This window comes from Tigriopus californicus, chromosome 2 (genome assembly GCF_007210705.1).
Source record: "Tigriopus californicus strain San Diego chromosome 2, Tcal_SD_v2.1, whole genome shotgun sequence".
Taxonomy (NCBI): Eukaryota; Metazoa; Arthropoda; class Copepoda; order Harpacticoida; family Harpacticidae; genus Tigriopus; species Tigriopus californicus.
This window is the reverse complement of record NC_081441.1, coordinates 12,589,641-12,606,415: the sequence shown is the minus strand read 5'-3', so window position 1 is coordinate 12,606,415 and position 16,775 is coordinate 12,589,641. Positions and strand designations below refer to the sequence as shown.

Below are 16,775 nucleotides of genomic sequence, written 5' to 3'. Positions count from 1 at the left end.
GGTGCTGCCCGCCGAATCCGGAGCCAAGATGGTCGTCTCCTTCTCCTCCATTATAAAGTCTTTTCACTGGGTCCACTGCATCTTGGCCATTGGTGAATCAATCGCTTCTAACATTCTTTCCGGGACTGACGATTGTATTTGATCGAACCAGTATAAGCTCTGTCTACTAAGTAAAAGTTTCCTCGTGGCTTTCCCTCCCCCGTTTACGACAGGCATACGTCGTATACAGTATACAGACATAATATCACCCTAGGCTTGAATTGGAACCTTCTTGATTACCTTCCCTCGCTCTTTGAAGGAGTCTTTGTTGGGTGAGTGTGGTTTTACCGACCCACGATCCCAAGGCTGTAAACTAAGGGTCCCGGAGAGCGAGACATGCGCCGCCAAAGGATTCGGTTCCCTTAGTGACCCCGCACAGGAAGCACCTCTCAAACTTTTGGCATTGCGCGTGTTTTGTCGCGCCCCGATATGAATGAGGCCCATTTTGCAATCGATTTACTAACTTTTCCAATGCACACGAATGTAATTATTGTTCTTTTTGGAGGCCTGAAAGGTGTTCAAACACTTGAAAACAGGTGCATTATGACGGGTTTCATGCATAGAAAAAGGTCGGAGCTTGGGTTGAATTTGGCGACACCAATTACATTGAGCAAGGTGATTGTCAATGTGGTTGTTGTATACGACAACACCAAAGTTGGACATTTCTTGTTCCCTGAAAGTGAAAGAATGTGTTTTCGAGAAGCATTAATCTCTCCGCGGAAGCGAAAAAAGCTGGAGAAAGAGAGAGAGAGAGAGCGAGAGAGAAAATCCCATTTTTCCCTTTGTTCTTCGCCTCCCTTTCTCGGTTTGTTTTGTTGCCAAATATGAAAAAAAAAACCTCTTTGTAGTATGTGTTTGTTTCCACATCTTATATTCCCGTCATTGACATTGGAATGGAGTTCCATTCGTCAGCTGATCGGATCGCCCAAATTGGTAGTTCAAAGCCGGCTGATTTATGGCTCTTGGCCACAATAGCTTTTGTATAGAATAGGCCCTTAATGCTATTGACGACTTGTCAGTTGTCGCCTAATGGACATGGAACCCCACAATCATGTTCGAAGCCCAAGGGCGAGGGAGGTCCAATGAAAATTACAGATATACATCTCAGGATTGCCTCACAATGCTCCATGTTCCTCCTCGTTTCAGGTCGCCGTTGGGAGCCAAGTGGCTCGTGGCAATGGACCCAATAAGAAGTTGGCGAAACGAGCTGCGGCCGAGAATCTGCTGCAAACGATGGGATATTCCCGACCACAGCCTCAACCGAGCAAACCTGCTCTCAAGATGACAAATTCAGGGGACTCGACCCACTCCCATGAGAGCGTCTCCACCAACGGATCCTCGGGCAAAGTCCGCAAGGTAACGAAATCATCGTTCGTATTAGTACAATGCAGAGAGAGAGAGAGAGAGAGAGAGAGAGAGAGAGAGAGAGAGAGAGAGAGATCGCTTTATGAGCTTAGCTTGATTAACAACCATCCTATGAACCGAGTCGACCTTGGAACAATAAATGTGTAAATCTGGGGGAGTGATATAATTGCGAGCCGGGTTGTAAAAGTCGTTCCCGTGCTCATTAAATGCGCCTAAAGTTGTGAGTTTGGGGACGGTTCAGATATTGCGCCTTTTTGGATGAAGGTTCTTGTTGGTGAAGTATTTTTTCCTGATGGAAAAAGGAGTGTCTTTTCGGTTCTTGAACAATCCACTTAATCAGGGAGAGACATGCGTTTTAGAAGTCTTTGATATTTAAATAAAGCAATTACTCTTCTCAGCAAAAAAGAAAGAGAGAGCCTTTGACGAAATTAGAAAATGAGCTTTGGGTGAAGGTTTTGTCAACTTTTTGCTTCTACATTTGGAAATTAAGTCCTATCTCAATTCCCAGAAAGTCAATCCAGCCATCATTTTCAAATCCCCTAAGAGGATTAACTCACCAGATTTTGTGTATATGTAACGTGAAAGACGTCATTTCCCTTCAACATTTAACGTTCATGAAAACTTATCATGCTCGAAAACAACTTTTTAGAGGACGAAAAGTGACTAAATCCTTCAGAAATGTGTAGATGGTGAGCCATGTCCAATTATTTTAGAACCAGGTTTCATTAAACAAACTCCACCCATGGCAAATTCCTACTGCTTTTACAGAAAGTTTGGCAATTACGTATAATTAATGCTCGAAAATGGTTATTGATCAAGAGCAAGGAAGGCCAGTGTGCACATGTCTTACAAAAGAAATCCACTGAAACTGGTTGCCGGAATGACTCCTTAATTACTCTTCAGGGGCCCAGGAAAATAAATCAGTATTTTTACCTCTTTGAATACGCGTGGACACATGTTTTATCCAACAAGGAGATGGCAATTTAAAACCAAACCCTGTGTCAAATGCGCTTTAGCACCACAGCTGGCGAGCTTCAATGCATCAGATGCATTAACAAAGCAAACCACGTTTTGTTGCTTCACAATGGAGAGAAGCCATATTTAAGATTCTCCTTCTTCAGAGAATTTGGGGGCTTTGTTTGCATATGCAAATGCTTTCTTGGCATTGACTTGTCCGCATGAAATGGGACGAAAAAATCCATTCAAATATTCACACTTCATTACGGAAGATGTCTCGTCGAATCCTTGATCCTTGATGTGTGGTATTTGGAGGAAGTCGCTCTCATCAATTTTGCTCTTTGAACGCAGATCTAGTCCTAAAGAGCCACGAGAGTTTGTCTTAGATCTTACACATGATTCAGGGTTGAGACGATATCTTTTGAGTGTTCCGGCTTAAAATAGTTTGTCATGGAGCTTAGAAAATAGGAAAAAGCTTTGGGGCACTGCTGGACATTTATCGATTCTTCAAGTGTGTAGTTATCATGAAAAAGTGAATGATAGAGAGCTGCATGATGTTTAGATTTTCATGGAAGAAGTGAATTTTGGAAGTATTTGACATTTTTAAAAACATTTCGATACACAAATGGGAAAAAAAACTTGCCTTTCATGACAAAGGAATGCAACACTGTCCTGGAATCAAAATGTCTAAATCAAATTGGAAAATTTGAAATTCCCCTAAAACTAACTGAGCACTATCTACTTAGCATATTGGTATCCCTAAAACATGGTGGTAAAATTAGACAAATAGATGTGGTATTTGTTTTGGCCTAACTCCTAAAAAACCATTCAAACGGCGACTCTGACTGTGAAGAAAAAAAAGGAACTTCGGGGTCGTTTTAAGACACCAAGCAATCCGGAAGTGGAAGGCAATAAATCTAAAGAATAAATCATGTGCTTGAAAGATCATCATGAACTCAGCAGATTTCCCCCTTCCCTTCTCTCGTTTCCTCCAAAACCCCAAAAGAGGAACCTGATGAGGACAGAAGACGTATATTTTCTTGTCGAGGTCCTTTAAAGCCTCATTTTTAAGACCCCTGATGTGTCTTCCGCCAAGCCTTCTTATCGTGACGGATGTGTTGGTAAGCTCTAAGCACTCGCCACAAAGCGTTCCAATTCCATTAACATCAACAACATCGACCGGTCATTCCGAGGGATGCACTTTTCAACCTGGCACACTTCATTACCGCTCTATTTGAATACGTGTGAACTCGAATCTGGGAAGAAACCAGCCTCGCACTAAAATCCTCTGTCCCAATGTGCGTGTGTCGGAGTTGATGTTCCCACACCATCATTCACCTGGCCTTGACTCGTGTTCCATTTCACTAATGGAGTATGAGCTCGTCTCCCAAGGTGACATCTTCAAAATATCTGGTTACTTCATTGCTTTGTTATTTCCTGGGGAGGGGAAATGTAGACTGTGGATCTGTTTGATGGCTCCGTGAAGGAACGGGAGCTCGGGGGAAATGCATGATATGGATGATGCGTCGGTCGGTCGGTCGGTGTTCTCGGTGTTGGTTGGAACGAAGGGTGGATAAGCCGTCTGTGACCAGTGAGAGAAGAACCGAGGAGGAACATTTACACTCTCACAAGGTGGAACAAGTTCCAGATCCACTCGGAGAGAGCCCACAAGCGAGAACAACAACCGTAGTTGGGATGCGGATCTCATGAGATGTGGAACTCTTGACAGTGCCTCATTTTTATCAGAATGACTTCTGTCCTCGCCTCGCGGATCCAAGAAGACGTCTAATCCAAAGAGAGAGAGAGAGAAGCAGAGAAGGTGGGGCTGAAACGAAGGCTCCTCTGGCCTTTTGTCCCCTTGTTTCGAGTCATTGGGGATCAAAAAGTAAGCCTGACAAGACCAACAAGGCTAGTGCCCAAGTGACGACGAGTAGTGGTGGTTCTTTTAGTACTGGTGCTTGTGGTGGTGCTGGTGACGAATGGTCCCCAAGAAGATGGAGACCCCTCCGATTATGGACCCCCGAAAGGAACAATCTTTCATTGAACGTGAAACAAATAGCATGGTCAGACAGATTTTGCCTCTTGTCAATCCGAGACGAAACCAACCTTCAGAGATCAAAAGGCCATCTTGGGGTCCTTCATATGGCACTTTCGCCTCTAACAGGTGGTCAGAAGGCAGTAGTAGCCTTTTGGGATGGACTGGGAAATGCCAAATATGATCCATTGTCATTTCCTCTTTTGTTGGACTTGAAGGGCCTTCATTCGTCCAAAGAAAAGAGTTGACTCCCACCATCCTTTTGCGTTGGGTATTTTTTCTTGTTAGGAGACCCAACACTCTTGAGAGATGCCACCTCACGCTTCGTTTGCTGTTTACGGGCATGTCACGGGCTTGAGTTGTGTTCATTTCAAAGAATCCTGAAGAGGATGAAAGGAAACGCCCGCAAAAAGAGGAGACAAAGAATGGCAATTTCAATGCCCAAATCTCATGGAATGGAACTTGCACTTATTCATGAAGGAACTTGGACCAATTACCCATCTTTGAGTTGGGTTAGCCTGATTATAAATTCCGACACTTGAGCGGAAACCCCAATACTTGTTCCGCAGTTTGAGACAATGCCGAGGGAAGTAAGTGGCCGTGTGCAATGCAGATTCTCCGTGGGTTCTCAAGTGAGTCCCATCTTTGTAATGGGAATCTTGGAAAAATCCCATATAGGTGATAAAATCGAGTAACCTTTGGCTGAGACATAGATACTTCCCTTGGAATGTTCCTTGCCCACTCTGAACGAAATGAGAATGATTCCCAACCCAAGACATGATCACTCAAATGTGAATAAGATCCTCGGTTTTCTCGTCGGGCTTATTTGGTCCGACTACGACAATACTTCTACTACACATTTTTTTCAAGCGGTTTCTTCGCAAGTCGTACTTTGTAGATGCGTGTTTTGAATTTAGAGCTCCCATTCTTCCTCGGAGTTCTTCGATCCCAACTCAATGGAATGCCAGGTCACCAACTCGATCCACAATCTATTCCATATCGCATCGTTCGGCGTTTTGGCATTTTTGGGGGTCGGGTAGCGGTGCTTAGCACGATTGAAGAAAGACTCGATGGGGAGAAGAAACTTTGGAATGTATTGGAGAATGCTGATCAATCCTGTTAGGAGGAAGTTTTCCCTCCATGCACTCGCTTTACAATTGTAATATTTTAATTTCAAAGACCTATGAATTTCCACCATGTGTGGAACCCAACCCAAAAGCTAATGTGCGACCAACTCTGGAAAGTAAGTTAATTCTTAGGTGAACCAGAGTAAGAAAGAGCCTCTGGTTTCTTCGGTTAATGTTTTCTTCGAGCTAATATGTTTTCTCGAGTCTGGACTAAGTTTGGACAACACAATTCTTTCAAGAGAGGGTATTGAGAATGGCCTAAACTTGGGTAAACGTGGGCTTTATACAGGGTGAGGGATGACAATGGACTCGCTTTAAACTAGTGCAGTAGCAAAATTTATGATTTTAATTGTTTTTTATCTTGGACGTAATGGACACGAATGACCCTTTTGCAATGATTGGAACCACAACTTCGCTTCCCAAAATACAAGATAGACAATGCATAGTCAAGATCTAGCATTCTTCGTGCTCTTTCTTTAAAAAAAGGACCATAATCAAAATTGTTGTTTCGTGTTCAAGTTCTCCCGTTAAAAACCAAGGTACTTTCAAAACACCCGCAAATGGTGGTTAAAAAACATCTGCCTCTAAACCAACGTGTAACGTTGTATGTAGTACGGCATGTAGAGAAAGAGCCTTCTGGCATCGTGTTGTTGGTTGTTGTGAGGTATTTATTCGGTCCTAATATGGTTTAGTCGAGTATCCAGATGGTTTTGAGCAAGCCAAGTCTCTCTCACATCCTCATATCCACACTTGTTGCTGGCTCTTATTTCCTTTTTCAAACTCACTACTTTTTTCCTCGTTTAACAAAAAAGCAGAGTTAAAAGGAAAGGGAAAAGGAGGAAGTAGAGAAAGTTGCGGCTTGTTAACTTAGAACTCCCCCTCCCCTCTTTCCCCTGATCCTACACCTCCCCAAGTGTCAAGACCATGGAGCAAACTGACAAACGGTGTTCCAAAACAAGTAATCATAAACTAGTTGATTAAATTTGTTGTGTAAGGTGCATTTTGGCCTGTTAAAGCAGCCGGATCTGGATTGATGTTGGCACTTGATCACGTTCCTTCTTAAGTGGGGATCATGCTGAGCAAGGGTGGATATCACTGTTTGGTCAGGAGTAGAAGAGGGCTTTTGTACTTGTAACTGAAGCTCAAGTGATCCAAAAGAAGGAGACGATGTTTTCCATTTCAATACAGTCAGGTGCTCGTAATTTTAAACGGGCCTCATTCGCATTTCAAAGATTGTGTGTATTGGAAGGTCTTATATGTTCGATTCTTTTTTCAAAACATTTGATTAAAAAACATGTTCTGTTTTCCATATCAAGAGCCATATTTTTGTCTGCTTTGCCAATTTAATGTTCAAAAAATGAGCCAAGGAGAAAAGTCTTCCTGTTGAGCAAGTCAAAAAGTGAGACCTTGAGACAGCAAGCTGCAGAGTCCAAATTGAAATAGTTTTTTCTGAGGGCTTTTTTTTTTTATTAACTGCTTTGATGTTTTGATTAACTATTTAGAGAAGACAGGCTGTATGGCGTTTTTCTCGACTCGCCAATGCCCAACAGTTTTCTTGTATCCAATAGAATTGTTTGGATTAGCTTGGGCTCTAAATGAAAGTTCTTCCACCGGAAGTCTCACTTAGAACTCAAAACTCTCATTTTTTCTCTGAAGCCGTTTTGAGCCTTTTTTTAGGAGCCTTCAGCCACCTACACACTCTACTATTGTTCACTTCAGTTCCTGTGAGGTCTCAAAGTTCCAAAGACTCCTCGTTCTTGTTCCACTAAAGAGTTGAAAGTGAATCAGTTCGGTCGATTGTTTACACATACACTACATGAATGTATACACACAGATTGATACCGGCCCACAAGTTAGGATATACCCTCCACGTGTGGTCTATGTAGACCTTCCCGATTGTTTAGCGTCCTATAGTTTAGTTTGTTCCTTAAGCAAATTGGAAAAGTTTTCCCGATCTCGCAACCATCTAACAGTTCTGGTATTCGATCTCAATGATCTCGTAAACAACCTGTCAGGCAAGTATTTGTCTTTTCAGTGCAATACACAAAAAGAATCCACAGTACTGCTCAAGGTCTCAGTTACCAAAGAGGGAAGAATGGATTTCAAAATCCAGCTCTGAGGCCTGGCGAACTTGATTTATTGAACGGAAAGGCGATATTTCTATTGTGTTGATGTAGCTCGTATCGGAACCTTGTCTGGCTTTGATTTATGGCTCAGAGGCGTCTTTCAATAAATATTTGGTGGTCAAAGGTCAGCTGAGATTAATTGGTTAGTTGGCGAACTCATTCTTAGAGGCCAGGTTTTGATCCAGACATGCGAACACAAAAGAGAGAGAGAAAGAGAGAAAGTTTATTATTGTTTTCCAGCTTTTGAGTTGCTCCTAACTCCCAAAGTGTCAAAGTTGGTCACAAAGATCCTCCACACTTTCGCTATGGAATCAAAATTGTTTGGAAGTTCGACAAGAAAAGAATAGGTAGTTCAAGTTGAGATCACGAAACGCGGAAACTTTTCCAGCCTTACATGGATTTCTAAAGGGGATTAGAGCAATTCTGACCCTAAAGTATACAAATTCAATTGCTAGTATAGTGCTGAGGCGGTACTTTTACTCAAATCTCTTTTTAAGGGCTTTGGTCTAAATTTGAATTGTTTTTAGCAAGTTCTAATCGGTGTGAACGAACTCTTTTTATTTTGCTTTTACGATCGGAAACTTGAATTTGATCTCAAATGCACTCCATCCCCCAATCCCAAGATACCCAATTCAGTCCACCTAAATTCATTTGAATCCTGTTATACTTACACTTGAGTACTCTTGACTTAAACTCTGGCCTCGAGTCTTGAACAAAAGCATGGATTCGCCTTAGCATTGTTATTAGTCACTTTCATTTCATTTCCACTCAATCATTAGTACACCCTTGCTTGGCATCCGAGTTGGTTGGTTGTCTCGAGGCAGCAGAGGTACAAGACTTGTCTGATCCATACTCGTAGAATATCCCTGTGGTAACCATGTGTTGGGTGACCTTCTTCGCCCTGTGCTTCGTCATCTTCCTGATTCTCTCCCTCTGTTCGGAGACCTCGTGTTCCTGGTGCCGTTTCATCAAGTGTTGCCGAGAACCCGTAGCCCGTGAAACCCAGTTGAGGGGAACTCCCAACGTGGTCAACAAGATGGCCAACCTGAACCATAGTCAGGAATTTCCCTGCTGACAATCGGCCGCCGCGAGTTGTGAAACTGGCGGCGGCGGTTGTATCAACAATGGTTGCCACCATCATTGCATGATGGGTGGTTGTTCTTCGCACATGGAACACCCGCCATTCCATGGTTCCATGGATAACTGTGCCAATATGACTAGTAACAATTGTCGAGCAATGGACGGAGGGTGCCCAAGGGCCCGGAGCCAAATCGAGGTTCACGAGGAAGTAAGACTCAACCGAGGGCATCGGCCATCTCGGCATGGCTCAACTAGAATACCATTAGGTGATGGCAGAAACCAACCTTTTATCTATGGGCGTAGTTGAGGTATTGTAGGGGTTTAAAAGATTCCTCTCGTGGAACGTAACTCTGAGGAGGAGCGCTTCATGGGAGGCTTTTGGAGCGGAAGTTTTATTTTTTTTCTCTAAAGGAACAAGTGAAGGCTGCATGTTTTATGAGTTCTGCCATCCCCTAATGCGTGGATCCACCTGTTCTCAGGCTCACTTCCTGTCAGAAATATGAATCAGGATTCGAACTTTCCGGTTGGAGGGTCGATAGCAGGAGGCGGCATGAACCCACCGGTTGATCCACCCAGAAGAACTCTTAATTGCGTGAGCCAGTGCTGTGATCAAAAGATCTCGTGTGAGGTCTAGCTCCACGTTAGATTTCCCTCAAGAGTTATTAGTCCTGGGTCGTACTTTAGTGTACCAGACGGTTTGGGTGTGACATGTGGTAGTACAAATACAAATTCTACTACTTCTTACTACTGGCTCTTACTGCCATTGTGTTCTGGTCTCGAAACAATTGACAGACTTCTCACCTTTTTGGAACAAACTGAAATTGGTGCTTCATCTTGTGCTTGTGGTGGCGTTGGTATTCTCCATTTGGCTCGTTTTGGAACTCCAAAGGGAATATGATCCCAAATGGTTCCCTTGAGAAAACATGACGAAGAGAGAGGGCAAGACAAAGAATCCTGGACTTACGCATGTGTCTAGTACAAACTTGCATCAATTACATTTATATCAATATCCCTGTGTGGTTCCGTTTCATACGAATCCATCACACGCAAAACCACTCCTCAATCTTTGTAATGTATCCCCACAAAGCTATTGATTACCATAACTGTTTTTTCTACAATCAAGAATGCCCTAGCCAAAATAAACTTGAGTACTGGTCTTAACCAAGAGATCATAAGGCTGCATTTTTTAAATCTTCAGTAAGAAATAATTGTATTATGAGCAGGTAAGAACTGATTCAAGCCCCTCTTCTCAAAACATCCAAACCACTGGCACAATAGATAATCATCATTTTTTTGGTTGTATTTCTAGTTGACCTTTGTCGACGAGGTTCCCTCGACCGAACAAAATGGATGTGTAGAGGACGTGGAGGGCCCTCTCGTGGTGTCCCTTACCAATGGAACCAGCACACCCGCCAACGGAAAGCAGTCAAAGGTGCCCGGGCTCATTTATTTGGAAAAGACAACGAGTTCGACGGCTTCGATTTCGGCCACTTCATCGGCGTCCTCCACGCTCTCTATTGCGTCATCCAATGGCTCTTCTATGAATGGCACCAAAAGTCAGGTAAGAGCCAACATCGGTCCCATGTGGGAAGCAAAAAACCAACAAAGAGCACATTTTTCATGAGTGGAAACCTTTTGTAACTATGTATTGGTTTTGCTTGATTTGGTTATTTCCAAATTAATGAAATCAGCAATTTCATTTAACTTGAGTAATTCTACAGAAGTTTTGACATGCATTCTTTCTCGACCAATGTAATTTCAGTTCCCTTACTAGTTATTTATAGAGGGAGGATTGATTATACAGAGAAATTCAAAATTGAAATCAACATGGAATAATAAAAGACAGTGGGAGTCCATTCATAAGAATTCCATCAATGAACATGTTTTTGTTCTTACTCAAGGATTCCAAATCCAGTGGGTATAGCTCGTCCGGCTCATCTTCGGTGACCACGCCCATTGTAGTGTCTGCTTCAGTCCCAATCCATAATCAAAAGAGCCAAGATGACAGTCCCAATGGCAAGAGCGCCCATAATCAACTCTCCACCAGTCAGAACAAATCAGAAATTAATCAAAACGGATGCAAGATGATCCAGGTCAATCCCAATGGCGTGGTCCAACCCAAGGATCAACTGGCTTACTTGGCCAAGGTCCTGGGAGTGACGGTCACTTACCAGGACTTTCCAAAGAAGAATAACAAGTCAGAATTCTTTTCTTTGGTATCCTTGTCCACGGATCCTCCCCAGGTAAGACGAGTTTTGTACATTTCTTTTCCCTTAGGGAGAAAGAACATCATTAAGGCCTGGCAGGAGCGCCCTTGCAGCTAATTTGGAACCCGAGACACTCGAGATTTGCGTTCATGTTCCTTCCAAACTTAGGATGATGTAAAAGCAGCAAATCGAGACTCATGAGGCCTCGTCGAGTTTCCACTTTGAGTCTTTTGATGCACATTGATTACCCTCTCTTTCATGTTCCGTTACCAGAAGCTATCTTCTAATCCAAAGCATACCCCACTACCACGTATGCACCCTTCAAGTTAGTTGGCATGGATAATTCTTGTCATGGAACCATTGGGAGTCCAGGACGTCATCGTTGGCTCACGTTTTATAGGGCACGAGTGATATTGGAACGAAGCTAGTTTTTTGGGTGTCTAGTATCTACCGTATACAGTAGTACTACTACTGCACACTTTCGCCCTGGAACTGACATATTTGACAGTCACCTTCCCCAAAATGAGGGAAGAGTCTTCTCGTTGATCCCCTTGATTGCCTGCACTTTCCATTGTGATAGGGAGAGGGTCATTACAATGTCAATAAAATGCCACTATGGACTATGGATGTGCATGTAATGCGAGGGGAAGACAGACAGACACAGACACAGAGAGAGAAAGAGAGCAGGAACACAGGGACCAAATACGTAGAGAGAGTACCTATGGAATAGAGATGAGATGGATCTTCCTTTCTTCCACTTTGGAAAGAAAAGAAACTGAACGGAACGAATCGAAAGTCCTCAGAAATTGAATGGACTTCCCATTGTTTTATGGGCAATAACTTCCTTTCTTGGTCCGTAAATTACCATACACCACCATTCACTTTGGTATTCTATTCTACGTAGGTGTCGCACGGCACGGGCTCCAGTGTGGAGGAGAGTCACAATGCGGCTGCGGCCCAAGCCATGATGGCTTTGGCCGATTCCGGTGTTGAGTGTTCTGGGTCCCCGAGCTCAACCTCGGACAGCCCCCAAAAGAAGGCCAATACCTCAGACAAGGCCAAATCTGATAGCTCCTCGCCCACGCCCAGTCCTGCGACTGTGTCGGTCAAAAATGGCGTGACCACCGCCTCTCCGACCTCGTTGGGACGGACGCTGGTCTCCCTGAATGCCAAGAAGAAAAAGGCGAAGGAGGAGAAAACTGACGTGGAAATCAAGGAGAAGAACAGCTCTCCGCCAATTGTCTCCGTGGCTTCAAAATGAGTCCAGGTAGGTTGCGACATGACCAATTTGGGGGACAACAACAAATGCCCATGCGACGAGGTCCCACACCTAAGGTCTAATTTGGACGGGGACGGAAATCTCCAGACGCAAGCAACTTTTTCTTTGAGTACTTCTCGTAAACAAGTTAAAAGGCATCTTCCGTGAAGCGCCAAAAGCTAGAAATGCTGTTGACTCACCCGAGCTAAAGATGTATTCTTGTTGCTTTTACATTAGTCTGACATTGATTCTGAGATTGGTAGCTCGCTGCCACAGAGTTCAACAGAGAAGAGGTATATCCGATTTTGTTGCTGTAGAGAGAGCATAAAACTCAAGTTGAACACAGAAACAGACAGAGAGAAAGAGAGCACATGATCTAAATGGAGGACCTGCGGGCTCTAAACTTCAAGAGAGAGTTAGTGAAGCAATTTATTTTTAATTGGTCAAAATAAGAAACAAAGTTGTAGATATAAAGTAGATTATTGAAGTTGTTTTTTTGCCCAAGTTTTTATTTACTCAAATTCAAATTACAATTGACCGCGGCCAAAACAAATTAAATGCGAATCCAGAAATTGAGCGTAAGTTGATTCGCAGCCCAAAATTGGAAAAATATTTGTCAGGCTTGAAATTCTTTGAGGTCTAACAATGGCTTTATAGGGAAAGAAGAACAATTTAAATAAAGATCTGAATCTTTGATTGTGATTGCTTAGCAATGAGGTTTCTTTTGTAATGCCTCAAAATGTGCCTTATGTGCAGGTTTTTGTACAAAATCATTGAGTTCGACTTTCTGGATTCTTTTGAATTAACAGGAATATTTTTACATTCTTTTGTTAGTACTGTAACATTCCATCTCTCTTAGAAATGCGCCTAACGGATTTTTAAACCAGCATTACCGTTAAGTGGCCGGTGCATAATCACATAAGATCACATTTTAAAGGCACGTTTTATTTGAATTCATTTTCTGATGAAACAAAGCGCTAAGCATCACTAGCAATTCTATACTATGCTTTTAGAGGGAAAAGTTGACCAATGTCCATCAATTACACAAAAGCACAATTACCATTTTCCTCGGATGCACTTAAGCCTCATTTGTTCCATTCAAACGAGTAATCACTTGATTTGGAAAATGCGGTTTCTGTGGGTGAGGATTAATCAAGTGATGGCAAAACATAAAGCTAGGCCTGACCCCAATTTAGCCAATTTGCATTCGCTCGACTTCGCTTGGGCATGGAGATTTGCTATCCTTGAAATGGGAGCAAAACACTATGCTGGATTGGTTTCCGGAGTAAAAAAATGTATTGCCGGCAATCCTATCCATATCAGACGCCTACAGGGATATTTTCTGATGTCTCAAACAAATGGCCTTGGAGGCGATTATGTAGATTGGACTTATGGATGCCAAGTTGACTCAAGAAACGTGATAGAGGGGATCAAGAAGCAAGAGATCTCTGTGTGCGAGTGTATGTTTCAGCGGACTAATTGCGATTAATGACAAGCCTCAATGAGCTTCTGTCTTCTTGATCGGAGAGTGAGAAACTACTCGTTGTAAAGCTTACCTGAAATGGTCCTTGTTATTAGAATGCAGAGTATTGAAGATGGGTTAACGATTGTTTGATTGTTTCTTATTGCAGATTAGGTGAATACCTCGCAGTGTGGCCTCATCTTAAAACAAGAAGCTGGAATACCACCAGGGTGTGGTAAACTCTTGACATTTATGCTAGATTCGAATTTTTAGTTTTCATCTTGTGCCAAGTTGTAAATTTAGAAACATATCAAAGTGGCGTTTCTACCATTTTTCAGTTTCATAAGATCAACACAATCAGTGCTGGTGTCTCCAATTTTAAGACAAAAACCAACTAAGAAAACAAACATCATCATGTCCTCCTCATTTTTCTTGAGAACCCTTATATCAGTTTTTGGTTTCTGTTCTCCCTCCCCATCTCCTCCATTCCCCCTTCTCATGATTTGTTTTCTTCCAATCCGGACGTTTTTATTCCGGTTGTATTTTATAGACGTATCAAATTCTATATACATATAAGAATATACCACAATGTCTTTGGCATTACGTAGTCATTCAAAACCATTGTACCATATTGTCGTTACCTTACCCATTTCCCAATTACTGCCGAAAATGGTTTCCTTTTCTAAAACTAATTTTCCCCCTGTTCATACTTTTTTGCAACTTTAGAAGAAAAAGTCACTCCCTGTTTTAGTCAAAAAAGGAAAAAACCATTTCACCTCATTTCTCCCTCTCTTCACCCTGATTTTTTGTTTGCTTTCAGTTAAGCTCTAAAAGCAATGTTTATTCAATGTTGATCAATGTATGAAAAACTATTCTAGAAAAAAATCTATCCTTCAACCATTAAAGCAAATCCAATCATCTGTAACTCATCATAACTGTTGGCAATGTCATCTTAAAGCTATTTTCATGACTTTGCCCATGGGACAAGTGCTGATATGGCTGTTTTTCTACCATCGGTGCCATGATGAGTTGTTCGATGTATATTCTCGAGATGCAGACAAAAAAAAATATTTCAATAAAGTTTTTAAGAAATCACTCATTGTGTGTTCATTACTCTGTGTATCGTTTCGTCGATGGGATTACTTTTAACTAGACTTCTTTTTCTAAAATTTGAAAAATGTGTTATTCCCTTTTTTTCGAAAAACTGTCAACACCGCCGAAAAAAACGAAAATCGCTTTTCGAACTTCCCGCCCTTTTCAACGGGTTCAAGACTCTCTAGGGTGCACTATGAGCATATGACATACCTCAAGTTCAAATTTTAAATTTGAACGAAGAAGACTGAAATGTCTACATTAATCTACGAGTATGTACGGTTTTGCTTTCTAAGCCAATAGCCCTATAAGCCAAAAAACAAACAAGTTTTTGAAGTATTTCAGAGCCCAAGCTGAATATGCTCGGAAAGAGCCCAGAATATATACGTTTCGAGTGAAGGATCTATGATAGTTAAGGGGTCTAATGTACCCAATAGAGGGCGACATTGTTCACCAGTAATCGTGGTTTCCAATCGCACCTTTGGAGGTCACCCTCATAAGTAAGAAGACGTGGTGCAATGGTTAGCGAAGATTTTGTAGATATGAGAGCTCCTCAGTTTGCTTCTCTTCTCCGACTTTTCTCATTTTTTGCGACTTTTAGACGCGAACCAAGCCCACGGATGGAGAACTAAAGTGAATTGGACATGACACTACTTATCGGAAATAGTATAAGCACGTTGTTAATGGCTGACTTCACTGGCCGGGCGAGAATCAACCCGCCGGCCTTTTTACCCAAGCAAAACTTTCACCTCTATTTGGATCGATTTTTCGGTGATTTTTCGAAAAATCAAAAAACGGCCCTGTTTCTTTTCGGTTTTGTATTTTTCCACTTCCAAACTTAGACTTGTCACAGCTCAATGAAGATGGATTAATTCCTTGCCTTTAAGAATAGGAATGTGCACGAAAAGGAAAAACTGATTGTAAATTGTAAGCTCCTGGTTCGAGTATTGCAAATGCGTTGGAAAAAATCTTCCCAATTGTATCTACTTTTTCAAAATTTAGGAAGGTTGCCCTCGGCATCCACTTCACCTTTCTGACGTCACCTCACAGCTCAATGAAAAAAAGGTTTCGTCACTTGGAAACTAAAAAGATTTTAAATTTTTCATTGTCATTGAATCATCAGTTAGGATTAAAGCTCGGCAAAAATTCTCTTTTTGACTTGGAGATGTAGTACCCAGTAACAAAAATTGGTCTAGCAATTAAACAATTTGTCCTTTAGCCTGTACTTAATGATCAGTACACCAAACAAAAAAGTTGCCTTTTGGCTGGAACTATTTTAATGAGGAAACATGCGAAGAAGTCGAGAAAATGTAAAAAAGGTGCAAAAATGGGGAAAAAACAAATTTTCATATGAATCAAAGTTGTCACATTGGCCAAATAGTCGTGTTTAGCTTCTTTTAGCCTCTTTTATACGCATTGTTGGATTTTTTTTTCTGTTACAAATGGCAGGGACTCAACTGCATTTCATGTTTATCTCACGAGCTTCTTCATTTTATTTACTAGAAATTGATATTTTTTCCTATAGTGTTGGACGTCATGACACTTTTTTATTAATGCAGTTGTTATGGCATACAATTGATTCCCTTCTGGAGCCTAGTGTTATAGCTGAGGGTTCTTTTGTTTATTAAATGATTTCAGTTTTTGGTTGGATCAATCCACGGACTTCTAGAGATGCAGATTGCGAACGGCAGCAAAAAAAAATATCTCATCTTCTAAAATGTTCTCTTTATTCCAAATAAGCACTTCATACGACCACACGATCTTGTTCGAACATATGAAATTGTCAAATTTGATCCCAAAACTCAGGAGATATGTTCAAAGTTATGTAGTAAGCACTGCATAAAATTGGAATTTTCGGCCTGCTCTTGGTCAGCTTCATAAACTTTCGACAACATCACTTTGAAACGAACCACTTTACGAGTAAATGATTTTAAAATGACCCGCCTTTAATTGAGGAGGTCTACGTTCCCTATTTTAGAATTTCATTTCAAAAACTGGCTCGGAATTGCTCTAACAAGGGCAGGCCA

General features: G+C 41.8%; 1 protein-coding gene across 3 annotated transcripts in view; it reads left to right on the top strand.

Moving 5' to 3' along the window:
* Positions 1-14,751, top strand: part of LOC131893302 (double-stranded RNA-binding protein Staufen homolog) — a 29,511-nt gene extending 14,760 nt beyond the window's left edge. For all 3 annotated transcript variants that reach the window (XM_059243294.1, XM_059243295.1, XM_059243293.1), the window contains exons 9-13: positions 1,186-1,395; positions 10,039-10,290; positions 10,631-10,972; positions 11,841-12,203; positions 13,826-14,751. In XM_059243294.1, the coding sequence (XP_059099277.1) occupies positions 1,186-1,395; positions 10,039-10,290; positions 10,631-10,972; positions 11,841-12,197 (1,161 nt within the window). In that variant the 3' untranslated portion in view covers positions 12,198-12,203; positions 13,826-14,751. The remainder of the gene's footprint in view (positions 1-1,185; positions 1,396-10,038; positions 10,291-10,630; positions 10,973-11,840; positions 12,204-13,825) is intronic.
* The last annotated feature ends 2,024 nt before the right edge of the window (positions 14,752-16,775 follow it).